Source organism: Lingula anatina, chromosome 7, assembly GCF_051362555.1.
Source record: "Lingula anatina isolate TDL-2025a chromosome 7, LinAna3.0, whole genome shotgun sequence".
Taxonomy (NCBI): domain Eukaryota; kingdom Metazoa; phylum Brachiopoda; class Lingulata; order Lingulida; family Lingulidae; genus Lingula; species Lingula anatina.
In genome coordinates this window covers 1,461,310-1,482,176 of record NC_141773.1, presented here as the reverse complement: position 1 = coordinate 1,482,176, position 20,867 = coordinate 1,461,310, and the positions used below count along the sequence as shown (strand labels likewise).

The window sequence follows — 20,867 nt, the reverse complement described above, 5'->3', positions numbered from 1 at the left end:
TTCTTTCAATGCGTCTGATAAACACTGGTATTCCCTGGTAAAATGGCCTAAAGGTCGATATACAAAGTAGCAATAAAAGGAAAGATTATTATGTTTGACTTACAAAATAATAAACATCAAAATTAAAAAAACAAAAACAATTAAGTCAGTATACGTATATACTTCGCGACACAATAATGTTTTGAGCAAGTGCGTGGATTTGGGTGAGGTTGAGTTTCTGACAGCTGCTAGAGACAGAGCAGGGTGGAGAACTGTGTTTTCAGTTCTCATGATGACGGATAAGGCGCACACACACACACACACACGCGCGCGCGCGCGCGCACACGCACACACACACACACGCACACACACACACACAGAGAGAGAGAGAGAGAGAGAGAGAGAGAGAGAGAGAGAGATGGTAAGCTATACAAATTGATACCAGCCTGAGGAAGATATGATCTGAAGTTTTTGGGTGAACAATTCTCAAGAGACTTAATTTAGTCATTATGCAATTGTATACATTGTGGAATAAAACATATCAAAGAAAATTCCCATTATTTGTTTTTATCTTTATTTTATTAATTTTATTTAATTTTCATTTATTTTAATTATTTAATTAATTCACTATTTGACGTGTATGGTGTACTGGAAATTGAGGCTGAATAGTGCGTATCATAACCTGACTATATATTATATTATATCATATCATATCGTAGTCTGTCTAGCACATATCATAGCGATAAAGGTAATATTTGTTACGGTTCTGGCGTATCTATTCTCAGGGGACGAAGGTTTTATCCACTAGGAAAAATGTAATTAAAATCAGTTTACATACAGTATGTTAACGAATTGAGAGTATACTTAACCTCTATCCATGACCGCCTTTATCAGGTAAATTCACAGAAAAATTCACAAAAAGTAAATGAATAAAGTAAAACTAAAAACCTTTTTATTCATCGAACTTGTGAGGTTATAACTACATGTAAAATAGTATTTTTAACGCCTCAAGTAAAAAAAACTGGCGTGATCTCCGCCATTGTTTTCGCTGTTCTCCTCTACCGCAATAACTGATCTGATTTCCTCCGCAACATCTTAAAAAGACGGGATGAGAACTGCAACATTAACAGTATAAAGAAAAACTGCGTATTTAACTACAAAACAAGGCCAAATCTCGGATGTCTTCAGCCGTATTAACTCATCTTCCTTACACTCCCACCCACCCCACCCACCAGTCTTTCATTTTGGCGATTGTCTTACATGCAAAATTATTTTTTTTTAAATAATATTTTAAAAAGAAGCAGAAACAGCACATGTGCAATTTAAAGTTTTGGGAATGGGAGTATAATGTCTTATTACTAAATGATAATTGTATGTGGTATTCTCTTTGTGATGGTCATTCATTTTCATGTACAGATACTTAAAGGTAAGTTCTGTTAAACCAGCACTTTAAAATAACTTCAGCTGTTTCACCGTGGACACAACTGATTTTCAATTTCGTGTTCTGACAAAATGGTGCGGTGTGGAGTGCATGTTATCAAAACCAATTCACATTAACCTTCTACTAGGGTAGATACACAAACTGGACAATAGAAGTGTCACCCTCTGAATCAGAAAAATCAAAGTTATACTTATAATGTGACTATGAGTATAAAACCGCTGTACCATGGAATCTTATTGTTGGTCTTTTTGTGAAATTTGATGTTAATAAAATGATGCCAGGAGCATATCATTCCATAGTCACTTATCTCTCCCAAAGTATTTGTTCAGTAGGGGTGACACCTTTATTGTACAGAGTGTTTACGTGTATGTATTTATAAATGATGGCCTCAGTGGAGGAAGTGGCCAGGGCCTGTCTATTAACTGATAAAACTAAAACAAAGTACACACCTCATTGCGCTCTATCGGCTGCTCATTATAGGCTATCTGATTTTCCAAATATTTGATTAAGTCAAAACATGTTCTGCAGCATATATGTAACACAGGGGGACGGGGCAGTATCGTCATGCACCTTGGAATTTACCACCTACGACGTGCCTATCAACCCCTAAACCACCATGATCGACGACGGTCTTTGTAGTTATTTCGTTTGTCGTGCATGTAAGGTAATTTTTAAATAACATTATATCATACTGCAATGTCGCTCTTTTAACATAAACTGCTGTTGTGTTAACAGTGTATTCTGACATTCTTGAGGTAAGTACCTGTCAGAAGGGATTATCGACATCGCCTTTCATTGGAGGTGTTTTAAGATGCAAATTAAAAAAAATTTTGAAGTAGTTTTGTAGGATGCCGGTGTAACGAAACTGAGGGCCCGCCCTCCATATACATGTAGTTATAACGGTTAGGGTTAGTTTGACCTACGTGAGTCAAAATCTAGGGTGAGGTTCACCTGTACAAATGAAAGGGAAGCGGACTCTCTGTTATGGGGGTAGGGGGGGACTTTCTGTCACGTTACACCGGTATATGTATACAGACGTAAAAGATGATTATGGGACAGTTTCTAACTCGGATGGTATGACTTAAAGGGTCATTCTTTAAATTGAGCGCCATATTTTAAATTGTATGCGAGATCAGTTGAGTTGACTTATGAGGGGGTGGAAACATTTACATTGCACAATCAAACTGATAAGAGTTCAATATATTATAGACAGAGGCGGGTCTGACAGTTGAGCACAGATATCGTGATTATCAAGTGCTCAGTTCACATAAGTAAGGATGCTTCTGAGCACACATTACAAACAATGTGCTTGAAAATTAAAATAAAAAGAGAGTGGGATTTTAATTGTTTATTTCCTATAAATGTACTTGCATACGGCCGACCCGACCAGAGGTTTATTTGCGAAGGGTATCTGACACTCATTTATCACGAGGGAGGTTCAGTATGCTGATAACGATATCAATTTGTTAGACCCCATTCCCATAGATTTTTGATCGATCTATCCCTGTGGGGAGTCTCACTAGATTACTGTCAGCTCAGCCGGCTTAAGCGTCTGTCTTGCCTACTAATAGCTGTAAGAGGGTTGTTAGAGAGCTTTCGCACCAGTACGTTTAGGCGAACGACTACGTTTAGGTCATAATATTTTGCTGTCTAGTGACGTGTACACATACGGTTAGAGAGAACATTATCCGCAGCTAGATTGCTACCCGTCAATGAAAAACGGTTTGACAAATCAGCATAATTTTATGAAATCAAGCCTTTCAAAGTTGATCGTTTCTCTGCTAAAATCATATTGGACATTTTATTTTTGCAATATATGTCAAACATGTTGTCTCTGTTATTTGTGTCTATGTTTTTGTTACTATTGAAATATAGGTTATACCCGCAAAAAAGGCATTTTCCACTGACCACAAGGCAGTCAGAAGTGGCCTTCCGCAAGCGTGACTGATTGTATTATAAGACTGTTAGGTCATCATTTTGTGAGCAGTTGTTACGAGTACACATGCCTTTATAAGTGGTCTGTAGACTAGGCGTCTGCACTTGACGCATAACAAGCAGGATATCCGTAAGGTAAGTGCCGTTTAGTAAGATACTACTAGTAGCTCGATTTTCTCCTTCAGTTGACAGGGCGTCTCCTTGACTTTTATTGCAAATTTTATGAAGCCTTGTTTAGAAAGTCACATGGCGTCCTGTTTTGTGTATTTGAATAAATGAATTATAAATAAAAGTAAGGACAGCACATTAGTAGCTCGATTTTCTCCTTTAGTTGACAGGGCGTCTCCTTGACTTTTAATGCAAATTTTATGAAGCCTTGTTTAGAAAGTCACATGGCGTCCTGTTGTGTGTATTTGAATAAATGAATTATAAATAAAAGTAAAGACGGCACATTTTTCTTTACATGAAATTGTTGCTAATAGCAAATATCGATTAATATTTATTATATCAGTAACAAAAACTGACGCTGCATTGATTGGTGACCCGCTTATTTTTTTCAGCTAAAAAATGCGAAAACATGCAGGCAACTAAGAAGCGCCGTACTGATTCACCAGCAGATTACGTCAGTTACCTGAAAGACAAGTTGGCCTTCGAGAAAGAACGTTTTGAATTAGAAATGAAAGAGCGAGAAGCTCAATTTTAGAAAGACAAACAAATGATGGAGATGGTTACGCATAATCTTTGGTTAAGAAGAAAAGCTGAATTGACATACTAGGCTCTTGCTGCCTACAAGATACACGTGGGCTGAATCTTTGTTAAAACATTAGTTTTTTATTCAAGATTACATTTAAATAAATGTTTGCTTGCGGTATGAATTTTACGTTTTACTCTTTAATTTCCCATACGCACAATGTACACGTGTACAGTTCATGCTAAATAGTCCTCCAAGGTGGGAGGATCTAGTTTAAAGTTCCGACTCATCTGATTGCCCTACACACAGGTATGGCAGTTGACCAGAAGACCACCTACCAAGTACTGCTTGGCTACAGGAGACAACAGAACTTTTTAATTCTTTCAAAAGTCCAGAAAGGCAAAGTTTCACAATAAGTTTCCGAACTCCCACTCGACGCATTCCCGCACAGAGGACATTCTCCTGTTGAATTCTTCTTCTTCGGTACTTAAATTTGCTCCTCTGAAGGGACTCAACAGATAACTTTTAACGGGGTAAGCCGGATCTCCAAAGGCGTATGACCTAATTTGACGTCTCTGCATAGGCCTAAGTCTCGGTCACAACTGGCCGTACGGGCTCTTACGGGCTGTTTGCGTCCAAAATTTGCGCAGAATCCCACGTCCCAATCAAGGCCTTCTTACGCAATTTCGAGTTCGCAGACAGCTCGTAAGCACGTACGGAGGATGTTGGACATGTTCAAAAGTTTCTACGAATAGCCTGCGAACAGTCAGGCCGCAAGCGTAACTTGCTCCCCTCGCACGGAGTTAGCAAGAGAGACGCACGTTGTGCAAGACGCACGTCCCAAACAATGAAGGAGCAAGTGCCCATTGCGTGTTGAGTAAGGCGCACGCCCTCACAACTAACGAACAAAGTCGAGAGCACACCGGGAATACGTCGCACGTGCGTCACCCCACGCCTGGTGTATAAAAGGCGTGCTCACGACGAACGCTTGTGTCTTTACATGAACATCGACTATGTAACGTGTACAGCAATTTTCAAAAATTTCAATTTCTTGCTCAATTTTGTATCTAATATGCCTCCAAAAGGCAAGAGAAAGAAAATTACATAGTAGAAAAAAGAGAGGAGGAAGAAGAAAGAAGAGAAGAACAGGAAGCAAAACTGACGAACGCCGTCAGTACGTCACCACAAACGTGTGAGGCAAATGTGAAGCAAAACTCACGCAAAAGGGCACTTCTTTCGCCTCGCGTTGCATTCCCTTCGTAAGTGGTGAGTGTGTGCCACGTACACAGGAAGCAAGACAAACTCAAAATAAGAGTACAATTTCCACGACCATCGCTCCTTACAATTAGCGTCCCTGCCTGAAAGGACATCTCATGGGGCCTTGCGACTCGCAAGGCAGACTTTCCTCTACCTCTACGACCTTCATGGCCTCCGCAACACCCAAAAATCGCAGGGGACCTACGATCCTGAAATTTGTGCGTCCGGTTGTGACCGAGGCTTTACAGCATGTGAAACATGTATCAGCCTACTGTTCGATTCGACTATCCGTAAAGGCTAACCGGGTCTTTCTGCGAAATCACGAAAAAAATAAACGTTGGTCATTTTACGGTTACGGATAGCTAAATGTAGTCGGTCGCCTAAACGTGCAGGTGCGAAAGCTCTCTGTTAACTATGGTGCGCGCTCGGCTTACTGTATTTAGCGCGAACCCCCCAGGGAGTTGGGTCGATCTAAATATAAATCTCTGGATCGATCTCAATCTCTGGGAATGCACCCTACGTGTCTAAGGCCCCATTCCCATACCTAATTCGATCTAACAAGATCGACCCATCTCCGAGGGGTTTCTTGCTAAATTACAGTCAGCTTAATCGGCTCTATGCCTAGCAAGATTAGAACGGTCGTCTAGAAAGAGCATTTACACTGGCACAACAGAACCAGGTTCTAGGCGATCTAAGGCCGCATGAATTGGTGTCTAGACTGTCTGTGCTGTGATAAAACATGCTAGCTGAACATTTATTACAGCTTACTGGGCTTTTTGATAATTAGAATTTACTAATTAGAATAATTATTTGACGTTGTCATTGATAAAAACATGATCTGGCTTTTCATTCTTACTTCTATCCAATCTTAGGTCTAATATACCATTTATTAGATCTTAGATCCAATGTATACGGATATACCCAGTATATGTATCTGTATACATTGGATATGTTGATTGCTGTGTCTGTCCGTGCCTTCGTTGAAGATTTCACGTCTGTGAAGGCTCCACTGGGGTCCTCAGAACAAAATCACGGACAAACACAGTGCTCAGAAAATTTACAAACACATACAGTGCCTGTCTATTGATAGAATGTATACATTGTATCTGTACAGGTGCTGTCTTATCTTAGTGAGATTGGTGTCAGGTTATATGTAAATGAATCATAATCAATATTGTCTCAATATCAGTTACTGTGGTGATTGAACAGTTAACCTACCTGTATCAAATTTTTCATATATAATTTAATAATTGTAGTGCCATGCTTGTCGTTTAGGTTCATGGAGAAGGGTATACGTTCTAATTCTAACTGAATTTACTGTGAAAACATTGTGACTAAGGGCACAACTAACTGTTCAAAGTGTCCATTTATTCAAATTTTAGATAACAGGCACCAATATACCATACCACAGTACCACAGAGCAATATACAACACTGGTGCGAAGACACCTTTATTCCCGCTGCTGATTCCTTCCCTGTCCAATGAACGGTCATTATACCATGGAGAAAAGGGAATACAAAAGGTACATTTAGGCCTGCTTTATGAATTATTATCCGTGTCGTGAACCGGTATCATGTATGAAAGAATACATGGAAAATTTGACATAAGTTGTTAACTGGTAGCTTAAATTGTTTCATACATGGTTTATTTTAAACCAAGCTTATTCAATAACTTTTCTTTAAACAGAAATATTTTCCCCTTCCCCAACAACAACAAAGTTTTCAGCTGTTTAAAATGATTTAAAAACAGGACATGAATCGTGACCGCACTGTCGTAGGTAATCGTTTAAATTGATTTGATATCATTGCACAGGTCGGGAAATAATCATTAGACTTATAAATTAATTTTCATTAAGTCGCTTGCATGTTCAAGCGACTCAATTTATTATCTGCCATAATTATATAATACGAGCGGTCATTTGCAATTTGAAGTAATTAAAATCTTAAAATATTTGCATGTACCGGTTAATAATGAAGAACAGGACCGTCCCCTTTAAGGCCGGTGATAGGGTTAAATACGCTTAAAATCATGTTTTTGAGTTTTTTGTGTGTTTATATTAATCAAAAAAGTATCTAACGTTGGATGTAATAACTTTTATGAATTTGCATCGCAAAATGTGTCTTTTGATGAGTTTTTCAACCGGCACGCGCCCCAGTCAGGCTGACAACTAAGCCACGCCTCTGTTACTAAGGGTCGTTGCCATGAGGGGGTCGGAGCACAGTTAATGAGTTATAAGCCGATTACGTGTGCGGTAATAGGTCATAAGTCTTACATCAGCTTAGCAGCGAAGAAGTCTAGCTAGTATACTATGGGGAAGAGAAAAGTTCGTGTTAAAAGTCCATTTCCAGAGGAAAGAAAGAAAATTTTGAAAGAGAGTAGGGCCTATGCGTGGCGGTTGGGGAAAACCGGCCCTATTTGTTCAGTCGGATAACTGATTTCTGTATACCTAATAAATGGGTGAAAGAGTTCGAATCACCTAAATTAATTGACAAATGAAAGGAAAATCGATAAATAAATTAAAAAAAATGCTAAAAAGGATACTTTTAGCCTAGCTCTTAACTTTTGCGATATATATCGGCGAGCGTATCTGCGACACGTTACGAAACCGGAAATGATTGTTGGTCGCCGTTTGCAAAAGGTAAACTTAATGTTGACAAAATAAAATTTTATTCTCCAAGATATGATATCATGGAGCTTGAGAGACACGCGAAAAATTGTGATGTGAATGGCCAAACGAGAGAAATCCAAGCAAGGGTTGACAGCATGATTAAAACAATAAAAATAAAATCACATGTTAGCGGCTTTGCATTTTACGATGTTTGGAGAAAAACAATTTCAAAATCACGGATCAAGCGGGAAGAAAGAGTTCAAAATGTATCCAAAAATGAAAATCACAAAAAGACACCGAAAATAGTCAAGACTAGCAGGTAAAAAGCAAATAGGGTCTAAGTGTCATGTGTGTAAAAATAAAATATTTATTCAAAAGCCTTCTCTCAGCCACTTTTACCGCTGAATCTTGTGCAGCTGAGAGTCTCCCCTTTATCTTAGCTGGCATTTGAGAGAGACCGCTCTGAAGTAATCACTGGATTTTTCCGTTGATCTGACGATTACCAAGTGCCGTGCAAAATAATCCTGCAGCGTTACCCGTCAAAAAACTCTTATTAACACAAGTGACGGCCACTTGCTCTCGACAGACAGTTTTATCTGATCACTTTGTCGATAACAAAGAAGGAATCTCTCAGGTAAAATTACTCGTTTGCCGAGGAAGAGCCATTGAAACTTTTAAATGCAACTTCACACCTCTTAATTGCGGTTAAACGTAATCGCCTTTGTTAGCGCTTCCTTCTACATATCCTTGACACCCTACTGGGCATCACTAGGCTAGGGCCCTCTCCAGAGCTGTCAATCAAAATGGCGGCACGCTTACATGCCTAACGAGTGGTCGGAAAATGTAACAAAAGCACGATTTTCTGCCCCTTCAAAGCACCCAAACAAAATATTTTTAGATGACAATAAGCAATGGTTCCATCTGATCGTATAACCGATAACAGGTAAATTTGCCAGCTAAGCATTTGACTAATAAGCCCTGTTAACCAACCTGTGAACGTTTTTGGCTGTTTTAACAGCTTTCTATATTGACGAGATAAGTGAATCGCTGCCAAGTATATCTCACTATCTGAGCAACCGATCGTTACAAAAGTTGCACCTATTGTTGTTAGGAATGTGGACTACAGCATGATATCAGGGGCTTAAGAGGAAATTGTTTGTTTGAAAGTTATCGCCTTTTGAAGTGAATAACCCATTGAAATATGGGCTGATTTAACGTAAAAGATGATAAAATCAAAAGTAAATAGTTTAAGACAATTCCCTGGTACCGCGCTGTAGTGCTTTCACCCAGCTTTATGAGGCCTTTTGAATCACTTGAATAGCTGTCTTGGTTATAGAGAAAATCCCAATACCGAAAACGGCATTTTTCCCCTCAAATTGGCGCCAGAGCGTCATCCGTTGGACACTGTACTTAATCCCCGTCTTTAATTGGCCTTTTGGGAAGTTTGTTTTAATTTTTTATAAAAACTTATAAGCCCAGGGCTTTGTTTCTATGACTTTGGTCCTTTTACTATTAGTGGCCTTAAGACTGGGTTCCCATACCTAGATCGATCTAACAGGATCGATCCACCTTCGAGGTGTTTCTCGCTAAATTGCTTTCAGCTTACTAGTAGATGTCTGGCACGCCTACCGAAGTTGATAAATGGCAGCTTCAGTAGGCGTGACAGACATCTAAGCCACTTTAGTTGATTGAAATTAAGCAAGAATCCCCTCGGAGGCAGATCGATCCACAGTTACTGCGATAAAGTCTGGGAACGGTCCATAAGATAAGACATTTGAATATAGGAGTTCGTATGTGGTGTCTGTGGGGGTCTGATTTGGGGCACATAGAGGACGGACGCGAAGTGACGACAACACGTTCCTATGTTTTCTAATGTACATTTTTATTTTGAATTTAGATTTCCTTCAAGCAAGCGAAGGAGCCGAAATAATGAAAAGGTAGAAGATATGAAAGACTTCTCAAAATACTTAGCAGAGATGCTACCAAAGGAGATGTTTGCAATGAAATGGATTCATCAGATAATCAGAAAACTATTTGGGATACATTCAGTTCGAGGTGAAAGAAAAATAAAAAAGATGTGTACATTTCTCAAAGATGCAATTCTTAAAACCAGTTGTGGAAATAATGCGGCAAAACATGGACTTCCTGTCCTTATGGGGAAATATTTTGGTGACTTTATACTCACAAACCTTATGTGTTATAAGCAGTACCCTTATGAATACATGGAAAAGATTGGCAATGATGCAATTCAAAAATTCTGTGGGCATTTTTATCCAGCGACGAAAGACGCAGCCACAAACATGCGTTACAAGTTTTTAGGTAGTTTCTTTGACGGTCTTGGGATCCCGATTTTGTTTGGAAGGGATCATAAAGCCCACCTGGAAATATCAGATGCAGATGTTATGCTAGTACTAACACCGCCAATTTTCCCAACAGTCACGTCTCGTAGAGAACAAGTGGCAATAACAGGGGCAGCGTTGCTCGTGGATGGCGTTGGCTGTCATCGCGGCTATGTCAAACTTAAGATCCAGGGCGAAAATCGTATGTTTGATGTGCCAGGCGTTTTGGAACGTGATCAAACTGGGGATGTATATCTGAGCAACAAAATCATGCAATATTGCGTCCAAAATCCGATGCCAGGGTTTGAAAAACTAATAATACTTTGGAAAATGCTTAATGTAAGTTTTAATGGTCCTGCGGTATCATACAAGTTGCCCATATTTTCTGGTGTCAAACGCAACATTGTTCTGACAGGCGATATCGTTGGGTCATTTCCGTGGAAGAAGTTTCCTCATGAAGCAGATGAATGGCTTAGTCGTGAGAGATTGAGTGGTTGGCCTACAATGGAGCAAGTCAGAGCCGTGAAAGAACTTGGCTGCCATCTTGTTCCAGTTGCCAATCCTGGTGATAGAGATTGCCGAACTGAATGGAGGATTTCTTTTGCTGAAGCCGAGCGCCATCTTGCCTTGTCGTTAAATCAAGCTCAGCGCCATGTTTACCGTATTATAAAACTGATACATAAACACCGACTGGGGAACCTCGGCGTACTCTCTACCTACCACCTTAAGACAACGTTATTCTGGTTGTGTGAGCGCATTCCGCAGGACAGCTGGACGGATGAAAGGCTGGGACAACGTTTTTACGACTTTCTCGATCTCTTGCTTAGATTTCTATCCAAGAAGTGCATCCCCAATTATTTCATACCGGAAAACAACATGATAGATTACATGGATGAACAATTAGTCAGTGAAAACGTTTACCTTTTACATGAAATCCACCACAATCCAAAAGCAATCCTCGTAGAAATCCAAGAAACGTATGATCTCCATTTTGATCCTGTGCTTTACTTAATGTCAAAAACTCCTTTTGGGGATATTTTGAAGGAGCTTCAAACACAGAAGGTGCGTGCAGGATCACCAGAGGGTAAAGGCCCAGGAGGCTTGCTTAGGGCCATGAAAGAGATACTGATCGACTCGTCGGAAAATGACTCAGACAGTGCCATGGGGGCAATAGGGGGAGCGGCAGACGCCTTTTCACGGAACGACTCGGACAGTCCCTTTAACCTAATAAAGGAAGTTGGAAAGGGGTTACTGAAAATCGCCTTGAAAGATAAAGTCGAAGAAAAATCAAAACGGACAATTCATTCAGCATGCAATGACCAGCGTGGGACGTCAGCAAGAGGAAAGGTGGAAAGTCCCCAAACACCAAACATTACACAGGCCACAACACAAAGGAAGCATGTCATAGTGACTGACTCAATAGGAAAGTACCTTGATGGCAACAGGATGGGCAGATTCTACGTGAAAGTACTGAGAGAAAACACTATTGCAGACGCACATGACTATATAATCAAATCAAACCTGGGAAATCCAGAATCTTTGACTTTTATTGTGGGGACAAACAGCATTGATCACCAAAGTGTTGCAGACACCGTCTCAGAGCTACACCAGCTGCGAGAAACAGCAGAAATGAAATATCCAGACTGTGAAATATATTTCACAGGGATCCTGGATCGTCAACATAATCAAAGTTTTAACAGGAGAGCAAAGCGGTACAATGACACTGTTGAGGCAGAACTCAGAGGTCATCAGAAAGCACATTTCATCGCAGTGAATGAGGTAATTAACTCCCCAGATCACTACAGGGAAGATGGATTTCACCTCAGTAGGAGGGGCACAAGCCTACTAGCACAGTGCATAATGGCTTCGCGCACTACTGATCCACCGCCATTTCCTACCCACCGTCCATAAATTTTAAAGCAGGATAGACTAGACAAGAGATTCTTAGCAAATTAAAAGAGATCATGATCATTTTGACCGTTTTAGCCCCAGTATTGTATTGTATTGTATTGTATTGTATTGTATCGTATTGTAGTATGCTTTGCTGCACTGTAGTGTAAAGATATAGTGGATTTATGCAGTAGACGGTACTTGTTGTGCCACATCACACCTACAACTTCCGTTACTTTGTTCTTGCCGAGTGAAATGAGTTGAATTATGTATCACTTCTTTTCAAGACAGAATGAATGGCAGCAATTTTAAGCTTTTCTGGTTTAAATATCACATTAGTCCAATGTATTTAAAGATATAAATCCAGCGTCACTTTGTGTGTCAGTTAACATGTATTGGTGCATATATATTTTTTTTGATAAAATATCTCTTAAAGAAAAAATCTCCTATATTAATTTTTGAACTATGAAATTAGGTGAAATTAGGAGTTAATTTCATAGTAATTATTATTGTTGTAGTAACGGTATGTGATAGGAATATGATAAAATTTTAACTCTGATAAAAATGTAAAATTTGTTCAAAGGATACATTTATACATACGGATAAAGCATCACAAATTAAAATTTGGCATAACTGTTTAGATGACATGATTGAGTTTAAGGAAAATGTTTTTTATATTCCCGGGACATTTATTGTTCACGTTGATGTAATTTTTAAAATAATGTACCATTATTTTTTATAAAGAGGCGATGGCGTGTGGAATTCTGCACCAATTCCACATAGTATAATCATAATAGTCAACATGTTTTTATCTAGTTTGCGTCTGTACTGCATACATAAATATTATTTTCTGTAGAGGCCCATAGGTAGGCCTATGCCTGAGACAGATGCATATCAGCTGTTAATATTGCACAACAATTAGTATGTAAATAAGTAGCAGCCACTTGTACGCGTAGATTCCCTGTAGATAGTCTGTATAAAATTTGAATGTTGTACATAATAAAGACACTTTTAGACTTGAGACTGAAGATGTAAGGTTGTACTGTTATGCTTCTCTTTGCACGTAAAGTGAAAGACTGAGTCGAATCTGGAGTCATGTCGGAGCCCATAGATTAGTTAATTCGTTAATGGAAATTGATACACTGAAATTCAGTACAGTTATAAATTAAAGTGAATGTCATTTTGGACGGTTCACAACGCATTTGGGAAGTGGTCGGACATACTGATAAGTGGCACTTTCGTTGCTCTGATATGTGCTGGATTTGTGACATACATATGATCATTTAAAGTGGGCGAACTGCCATTAATCCTTATTTTGGTTTATCATTTGCTTCATGTTCAGAGCATTTATGATTTGGTTCCATTAGATGGGAATGTTCTTTGGTTTGAGGAAATCTAGATTTAGGTCTCCCATGATAATCATCTCCCATGATAATCATTTGGTTTGGTGTATATTCAAATGGAATTAAAATTTTGGAAAACATCAGGCAAATCAAAACCCTCTGCAGCATTAAGTTTCACAAACAAAGGCAATAAACAGAAAAAAGCTACGAAGATGGCTATTAACACAAAATAACAGATCACTTATTAGTATTTTTTTAATTATAGCTCAATGTTCGATATACAACTAAAATCCATAAATGTTTAATCCGTTGTTGAAATAGCCCTTCTTACATATTAGCACACCTTTACTCCATTATAATTATACTATACTCCATTATAAATTGTATTTATCTATTTATATAAGAAGTGGAAGCGATGTTCAATTTGGGCAGATCCTTGCTAAAAGAAAACAGAGAGTTTGGAATACATTAAAACAGGAAGTTCAATAAAATAAGTGAGTCCTATATACTAAATTAAATGAAACTCTCTAAGTCTATTCAGTTTGTCCATTTGGCTTGTTGATCAAATTTATAAGTTCCGAATCTATCAGCAAAGCAGCACTCAGCAAATGTCTTTCTTCGACTTCATTCAATTTTTCTTCTCATCTCATCAGTTAATCAGGGTGCAACTGCTCTGAAAAAAATAATTCCGAAAATCCATAAGTATTCAGAGTCTAGGTAGATGCCCCATATTCCATTCATACCATCTCATTTTGAAATAAAACGATAGGTGAGGACTTCCTATCCAAGTTCAATAGTAACCACGGGCGCATCACCGCCAGCTTTGTAGATATAAGGGAAAGAAAAATTGCAAAGTGCAGTTCATCATGAAAAGCAGGTCAAAGGTCAATTGAAAAAAATAGACACCACCTTCCGTGTTGGGCTTGACAAGCTCTATGAAATGAAAAAAAAGAAAAATAAAAAAAAAAAACAAGAACTCTCTAACATTAACGGTTCCAGAATTAGAGAGAGTTTTCAGTTTCGGCATATAATGGTCGTTTCTCCCGAGAAAATGCACCTATCGACCCCAAACTCACGGAGATAAAAGATTACCCTAAGGGTAACATCTGTCAATAATATTATAGGTTAGGTCTGTGTAGTTTCTGATAATCGGCACAAACAAATATTTTTTTGCAGAAAATTCCCGTTTGACCTTTCCATAAAGGTCAAAAATCAAATCCAAGGGCATTTTGGAATCTTCACGTAAGACTTTCCGTCAGACTTCTAGTAATTTTTCCCATAATTCCTTCGGTTTGGGGGATATTTAGCATTGAATTCTGAAAAAATTTGACAAGGGTGCTTTCAACGAATGTCACCCCCCCCCCCTCAAAAAAAAAAAAAAAAAAAAAAAAAAAAAAAAAAAAAAAAAAAAAAAAAACAAACAAAAAAAAACAGGGGCTTCAAGTTGAGATTGTATGTGACTTAAATCCAAGAGACGGGGACACAGGTTCTTGCGGGCTAAGAGGAGAAGCGGTAACGTCGGAACAGTACGAGACGGGTCGGAACTAAAACCATTAGTACCGCCAGCATACGCGCTGGTGGTACTAATAAAACGCGGCTAATTAAATTACCGTTGACAAAAAATAACATATCAATACAATACACTTTTTTCTACAAAATGAATATTTTCCGTCCTTGAATTATTTACAAAAATGTGACTGCATCTTTATATTGAGCAAAACAGCAGGAAATAGAAAATTTGTGCATCTTTTTTTTTAAATTGCAACTCAACCGTTGACACTGATGGAGATGTAAAGAGGGATAGTTTGATCAATATCAATTTTTATGTTCAGATTCATCTCAATAGATTCTATAAAAAAAGTAAGAGTCGATGTTCTTTTTAGATAAACTTATCCCTTTACTACCACATTTGATTTTAAATGTTAATGATAGAGGTTAAATAACTTACCGAGTAAAGAACGGTGGTTAAAGTGCAGTAACATTTGTTGTTACCACAGCAACCTCTGTATGTCTTTGCAGTGGACCAAAAGCCAGTAGAATATGCACTGCTGCACAAAGCTGTGCAGGGATTCACTCTGACATTATACTCTGCCACCGTGCCTGAACTGACTTTAACCACGCTAGCAGTCGAGGAGCAGATAGATGGCGACACTGTAACAAAATGAAGACGGATCATTCTGCATTCCTTTGTCTTTTGTCTTATATATAAATGACATGCATTAAGGCTCCATATTTGTAATTTCAAGAAAAGAGAACACGGATTTTCAACCAAAATACTTAAATCTTACATGAATATATAAAATATGTTTTCAGTGTAAGTTTATATGTACAGTAATTAAAAAGATTATGCCTAGCTGAAGAACAGAAAAACAAAAGTTGGAGTGATAAATAGTTCGTCATAAAGTAAAAATACCCCATGGTAATGTACACGGTACGCTGAACATCATCAGCATCGCCACGTAATAACAAATATAACGATGTTATCTTGGTCACAACCGGAAGCACGAATTTCAGAATCGTACGTCCCCTGCGATTTTTGGGTGTTGCGGAGGCAGTGGAGGTCGTAGAGGTAGAGGAAAGTCTGCCTTGCGAGTCGCAAGGGCCACATGAGATGTCCTTTCAAGCAGGGACGCTAAATGCAAGGAGCGATGGCCGTGGAAATTGTACTCATTTCTTGAGTTGGTATTGCTTCCTGTGTACGTGACAAAGACTCACCACTTAAGAAGGGAATACAACGCACGGCGAAAGTAGTGCCCTTTTGCGTCAGTTTTGCTTCACACTTGCCTCACACGTTTGTGGTGACGTACTGACGGCGTACGTCAGTTTTGCTTCCTGTTCTCCTCTTTTTTCTTCTTCCTCCTCCCTTTTTTCCTACTATGTTAGCTTCTTTCTATTGCCTTTTGAAGGCATATTAGAAACTATATTGAGAAAAAATTTGAAAATTTTGAAAATTGTTGTACACTTTACACAGTCGACGTTCATTGTAAAGAAACGAGCGTGCGTCGTGAGCACGCCTTTTATACACCAGGAGTGGGGGTGACGCACGTGCGACGCATTTCCGGTGTGCTCTCGACTTTGTTCGTTAGTTGTGAGGGCGTGCGCCTTAAACCTAGGTCTCAACCGAACGTACGGGCTGCTACGTGTGGTCTACGGCCAAATAAATGGGGAAAACTTGGGAGTTCGTGCGTGAGGAGCACGTCCATCGTACGACTTTTGGAGGATGCAAACAGCACGTAGTATTTTTTCGACATGATCAACAGCCGCTACGTTCAATCTAGCTACGTCCTAGCCGGACGCAAGGAACTAAAAAACCGTGCGTCCAAAACGTAGTTGGGACCTAGGCTTTACTCAACACGCAAAGGGCACTTGCTCTTTCATTGCTTGCGACGTGCGTCTTGCACAACGCGCGTCTCTCTTGCTAACTCCGTGCAAGGGGAGCAAGTTACGCTTGCGGCCTCGCCGTTCGCAGGCTATCCGTAGAATCTTTTGGACATGTCCAACATCCTCCGTAAATGCTTACGGGCTGTCTGCGAACTCCAAATTTCTTAAGAAGTACTTGCGTGGGACGTGAGATTCTGCGCAAAATTTGGACGCAAACAGCCCGTAAGAGCCCGTACGGCCGCTTGTGACCGAGGCTTTACTGCAGTAAGAGTTAAAGCGAATTGCAAGCTGGTGAGAATTAAAAGGCAAATGTATCCTTACAATTAAATTTTATGGCATTAACATCAAACATGTATCAAAGTTCAACATTAGTAATTTCAAGACAAAAAGACCAAGGGATTCCAACTAAATTTTGTTTTGAATTGTCAGTTGAAAGAATAAGCTGCCGCATTATACATGTACCTGTGGTTTTAAAGTGCTTTAATTACCATAGTAATTCCTGTAAATTTTTATTTTAATGTTAAAACATGCACAAAGTGTTGTGTATCATTGAAAAATGTATGCAATACAACACTTTCAAGCATTTTACAACTCTTAAATTTCTTTAAAAGAGTTAAGACTCACATGTAGTGGGGGCGGTGGTGGTTGCCTCGGTGGTGGTAGTCTCAGTGGTGGTAGGCTCAGTGGTGGTAGGCTCAGTGGTTGTAGTCTCAGTGGTGGTAGGCTCAGTGGTGGTAGAATCGGTGGTTGTAGTCTCAGTGGTAGGCTCAGTGGTGGTAGAATCGGTGGTGGTAGTCTCAGTGGTGGTAGGCTCAGTGGTGGTAGAATCGGTGGTGGTAGGCTCAGTGGTGGTAGTCTCAGTGGTGGTAGGCTCAGTGGTGGTAAGCTCAGTGGTGGTAGGCTCAGTGGTGGTAGGCTCAGTGGTGGTAGAATCGGTGGTTGTAGTCTCAGTGGTGGTAGGCTCAGTGGTGGTAGAATCGGTGGTTGTAGTCTCAGTGGTGGTAGGCTCAGTGGTGGTAGAATCGGTGGTTGTAGTCTCAGTGGTGGTAGGCACAGTGGTGGTAGGATCGGCGGTGGTTGACTCAGTGGTAGTGTCGGTGGATGTTGATTCGGTATTGGTAGATGCTATAAACAAAGAACACCAGTTATGATTTTTGGTCCGAAACTCGTATGAACCTATACTAGTAATAGCACTTAGGTAAAGGGAAAATATCATCTTAACATTACAATTTGGTTGTTATATATTCTTATTATTAGTTAAGATATGAAAACGCCCACCTGTTGTAGTTGCTGTGCCGTCTGTACACTGAAAGAATAAGGCAATACAACACTGAAACAAATCCGGTATATCTCCGCGCTAGTTATCGTAATGTCTTCAATTAAATTGTTAAATAATTAAATAAGCAAGTTTTATGTTTTCCAAGGTTTTTAATTATTCACTTTTTATGAATGTATGATTACGATTTTATTTAAAAACCATTTATAACTATATATATATATATATATATATATATATATATATATATATATATATATATATATATATATATAGTCTACATCAAAAAAGTTCTATTGCTTACTCTGCATAAATAAGTAAATAAATCATTATATAAATCTTCATCACTCCTTGAAATGAGGTTACTATTTTCCTTGCTTGTATTTCCGATATACCGAATTTTGATGGGATTTAGACGGCTCTCCATTGTTTGTCCGCCACTTCTATTCACAGGATAGGGATTAAAGCATTTCAAACGTTTTTAAAACGTTGTACAACGGAAACATAATTATTATTACTACTGTAAGAGAGTTAGGATAACAACGATCAATTTCCACAATTATTTCACTGATTTACGAAATATCTATACATTACATTTATCTTACGCTACCCTCTTACTTCATTATATTCATCATGATGTTTTATTCATTTATTTTAATATTTTTTATTCAAGATTTATTAAAATCAAAAAGCGTTTTACTTACTGGGGAAGGTAAATAATTGAAGTAGCAGATGCACCTGCTGGCCAACGCACCAATCCCACAGCACCCGGCAAGTTCAGGGCTGATATTATTACAATCGTAACTGCAGCCGCTTGAAGAGACCGGGCCTATAAGCGCCCCATCAAGGTACAACCATGAGCAATCTAGTAAGAAAAAAATTGAAAAAAAAAAACTTAATAAAATAGCATAATTTGTTTAGATACGAAAACGCTCAGCGCGAGATTCATTTTAAAAGAAACCATTTACTTATTACAATTTTGGTGAATAATCATAAAAAAAATTGTTACTCAAAATACATTTTTTTTCGTGAAATGTCTCATTTTGTATTCCCTGCGTTCAGTTGGACGACTTAAACTGAATACACTTTCCATAAAATTTATTAGTAGAATAGTGCTTAGTATTGCCTTTGCTTTAAATACCTAAAAAAAATAATCAAAAATAAATATAAAATTCCTCTATTGTGAAATATATGGGATTTGCGGTGTTTTGATGTATATCTGATGTGGTAAGAGAGTAAAAAGTTGAGTTATTACCTGTCTGTCCTTGTACAGTGGTTGGTGGACCTGAAAGAAAGAGTGAATTATCATGAATATTCTATGGATGTTTCTCTACAGATTGGGTCATTAGATGTTTTACAATAAAGTGGTAAATACAAGTATATCCGTGATCAAAATTGAATAAAAACATGTGGGCTGGAAAAGAACAGTTTAACTACTGTTTGTTTGATTATATTTAATCTCCCACACCATTTTTACACTTAGTGCAAAATTACATTTTACAACAAATCTTAAAAAAAACCACAAAAAATACATAGCTATCGTCAATTTGTTACTTCCCATTCCAAGCACTCACCCAACGTTACAGAAATGTACAAAGTAAAGACAAGATGCACGAACACTTTCACTGACAAACACATCCTAAGTTGTTGTTCTGTTGCAGACATTACTAAATCTGTCCAGAATGAACATGTAGAAAACCCCCGGTCGTTTATATAGCCTGTCACCATACAGAATCTAATTTGCTGTCCACGCCCACTTTGTTGCTTACGAACGTAGCATGTGGTGTAACAAATTATACTATCTTCCCGTTACTTTTGTGATGTGAGCTGTCTGTCACTGATAACTGTATAATAAATACCCCAATGATAGCAGGCCTACCCAACTACCAGACTCGGCACCTAAGGATCCTGAATTAACCGGTATATCGGACCACACTACCCGTTTTCAAGGTGTGTGTCAGATCGCATTTCGGAGTATCAGTCAGAACACCGACAGGATGAGCCCTGGCTTGCTCGGCTGTCACCTTGATTGGATAGTAAACGATTGTCGTAAAATCGCTATATGATTTTAAAACCGGGTGCATAAATTTGAAAGCCACTAAGATGAACCTTAGACTGCCACATTAATCTAATACAATGCAAAAAAGCCCTATCAAAAGTGGTTAAAACATTCAAACCGAATGTCGTAAAGTCCCCATATATCCCCATAGAGACAATAAAATAGAGTACTCTAAAGTAAGAGTACATTTTAAGGTTGTTCAGCCGAGCGTGGATGAGCCCGCAGTCGTGCTACAAAATTTGTTCTGGGGTATGATACTCCGAAATGCGATCTTACACACACCTTGAAAACGGTTAATTCAGGATCCTTAGGTGCCGAGTCTGGTAGTTGGGTAGGCCTGGATAGGATGGTAAAAATGTAAAAAGTTGTAAGGAGCATGGAAACTGTAACTCATAAAAACACTGTTTTATCTACGTAAATATACTCCTGTATTTAAACAAGGTTTTTGATGATTATGAAATACCAGATGCTTAAAATAAGCAAAAATGTGATAGGTAGTTAATCAGTTGTGCTAAGTACTGGAACAGTTTCAGCTGCTGTCGTGTGAACTTGAATTCGACTTATATGTTATAGACATTGAAAGAATATCAATTTCAAGAGCAGTTAGCTACCACTGGATGTTTAATTCACGTAACTGAAACGTTGGTTTTGGACACATATATAATTGT

General features: G+C 38.7%; 2 protein-coding genes and 1 long non-coding RNA gene across 4 annotated transcripts; 2 read left to right on the top strand and 1 right to left on the bottom strand.

Moving 5' to 3' along the window:
• Positions 1–1,914: 1,914 nt before the first annotated feature.
• Positions 1,915–5,705, top strand: LOC147760589 (uncharacterized). The gene is made up of 3 exons (XR_015335619.1): positions 1,915–2,084; positions 3,296–3,490; positions 3,916–5,705. It is a non-coding gene; the product is annotated as an uncharacterized LOC147760589 (long non-coding RNA).
• Positions 5,706–6,655: 950 nt separating this feature from the next.
• On the top strand, positions 6,656–13,168 carry LOC147760588 (uncharacterized). The gene is made up of 2 exons (XM_087018322.1): positions 6,656–6,825; positions 9,809–13,168. Exons 1-2 carry the CDS (start codon positions 6,785–6,787, stop codon positions 12,159–12,161), a joined length of 2,394 nt encoding a protein of 797 aa, XP_086874448.1. The 5' UTR covers positions 6,656–6,784; the 3' UTR covers positions 12,162–13,168.
• Positions 13,169–13,720: 552 nt separating this feature from the next.
• LOC106154214 (uncharacterized) lies at positions 13,721–19,974 on the bottom strand. 2 transcript variants are annotated; one of them, XM_087018323.1, is made up of 7 exons: positions 19,715–19,972; positions 19,396–19,425; positions 18,845–19,005; positions 18,143–18,170; positions 17,489–17,989; positions 15,432–15,634; positions 13,721–14,156 (listed from the first exon to the last, which is right to left on the bottom strand). In XM_087018323.1, the coding sequence occupies exons 1-7, from the start codon at positions 19,866–19,868 to the stop codon at positions 14,133–14,135; spliced, it is 1,101 nt and encodes a 366-aa protein (XP_086874449.1). In that variant the 5' UTR covers positions 19,869–19,972; the 3' UTR covers positions 13,721–14,132. The 2 variants fall into 2 exon arrangements, with proteins under 2 accessions (XP_086874449.1, XP_086874450.1); XM_087018324.1 differs by lacking the exons at positions 13,721–14,156; positions 15,432–15,634 and adding an exon at positions 15,657–16,401 and having other exon boundaries at positions 19,715–19,974.
• Between the last annotated feature and the right edge of the window lie 893 nt (positions 19,975–20,867).

What these genes read in the sequence shown, in the direction of transcription:
- LOC147760588 (XM_087018322.1), top strand. Translation starts at nt 6,785, where the DNA reads ATGAACGGTCATTATACCATGGAGAAAAGGGAATACAAAAG. An exon ending in GAGAAAAGGGAATACAAAAG is followed by an intron (nt 6,826 to 9,808) that starts GTACATTTAGGC and finishes TTTTGAATTTAG; the next exon opens with ATTTCCTTCAAGCAAGCGAA.
- LOC106154214 (XM_087018323.1), bottom strand. Translation starts at nt 19,868, where the DNA reads ATGGTGACAGGCTATATAAACGACCGGGGGTTTTCTACATGTTCATTC. An exon ending in CACTGTACAAGGACAGACAG is followed by an intron (nt 19,006 to 19,395) that starts GTAATAACTCAA and finishes TTTTCTTACTAG; the next exon opens with ATTGCTCATGGTTGTACCTT. An exon ending in TCAATTATTTACCTTCCCCA is followed by an intron (nt 18,171 to 18,844) that starts GTAAGTAAAACG and finishes TTATTCTTTCAG; the next exon opens with TGTACAGACGGCACAGCAAC.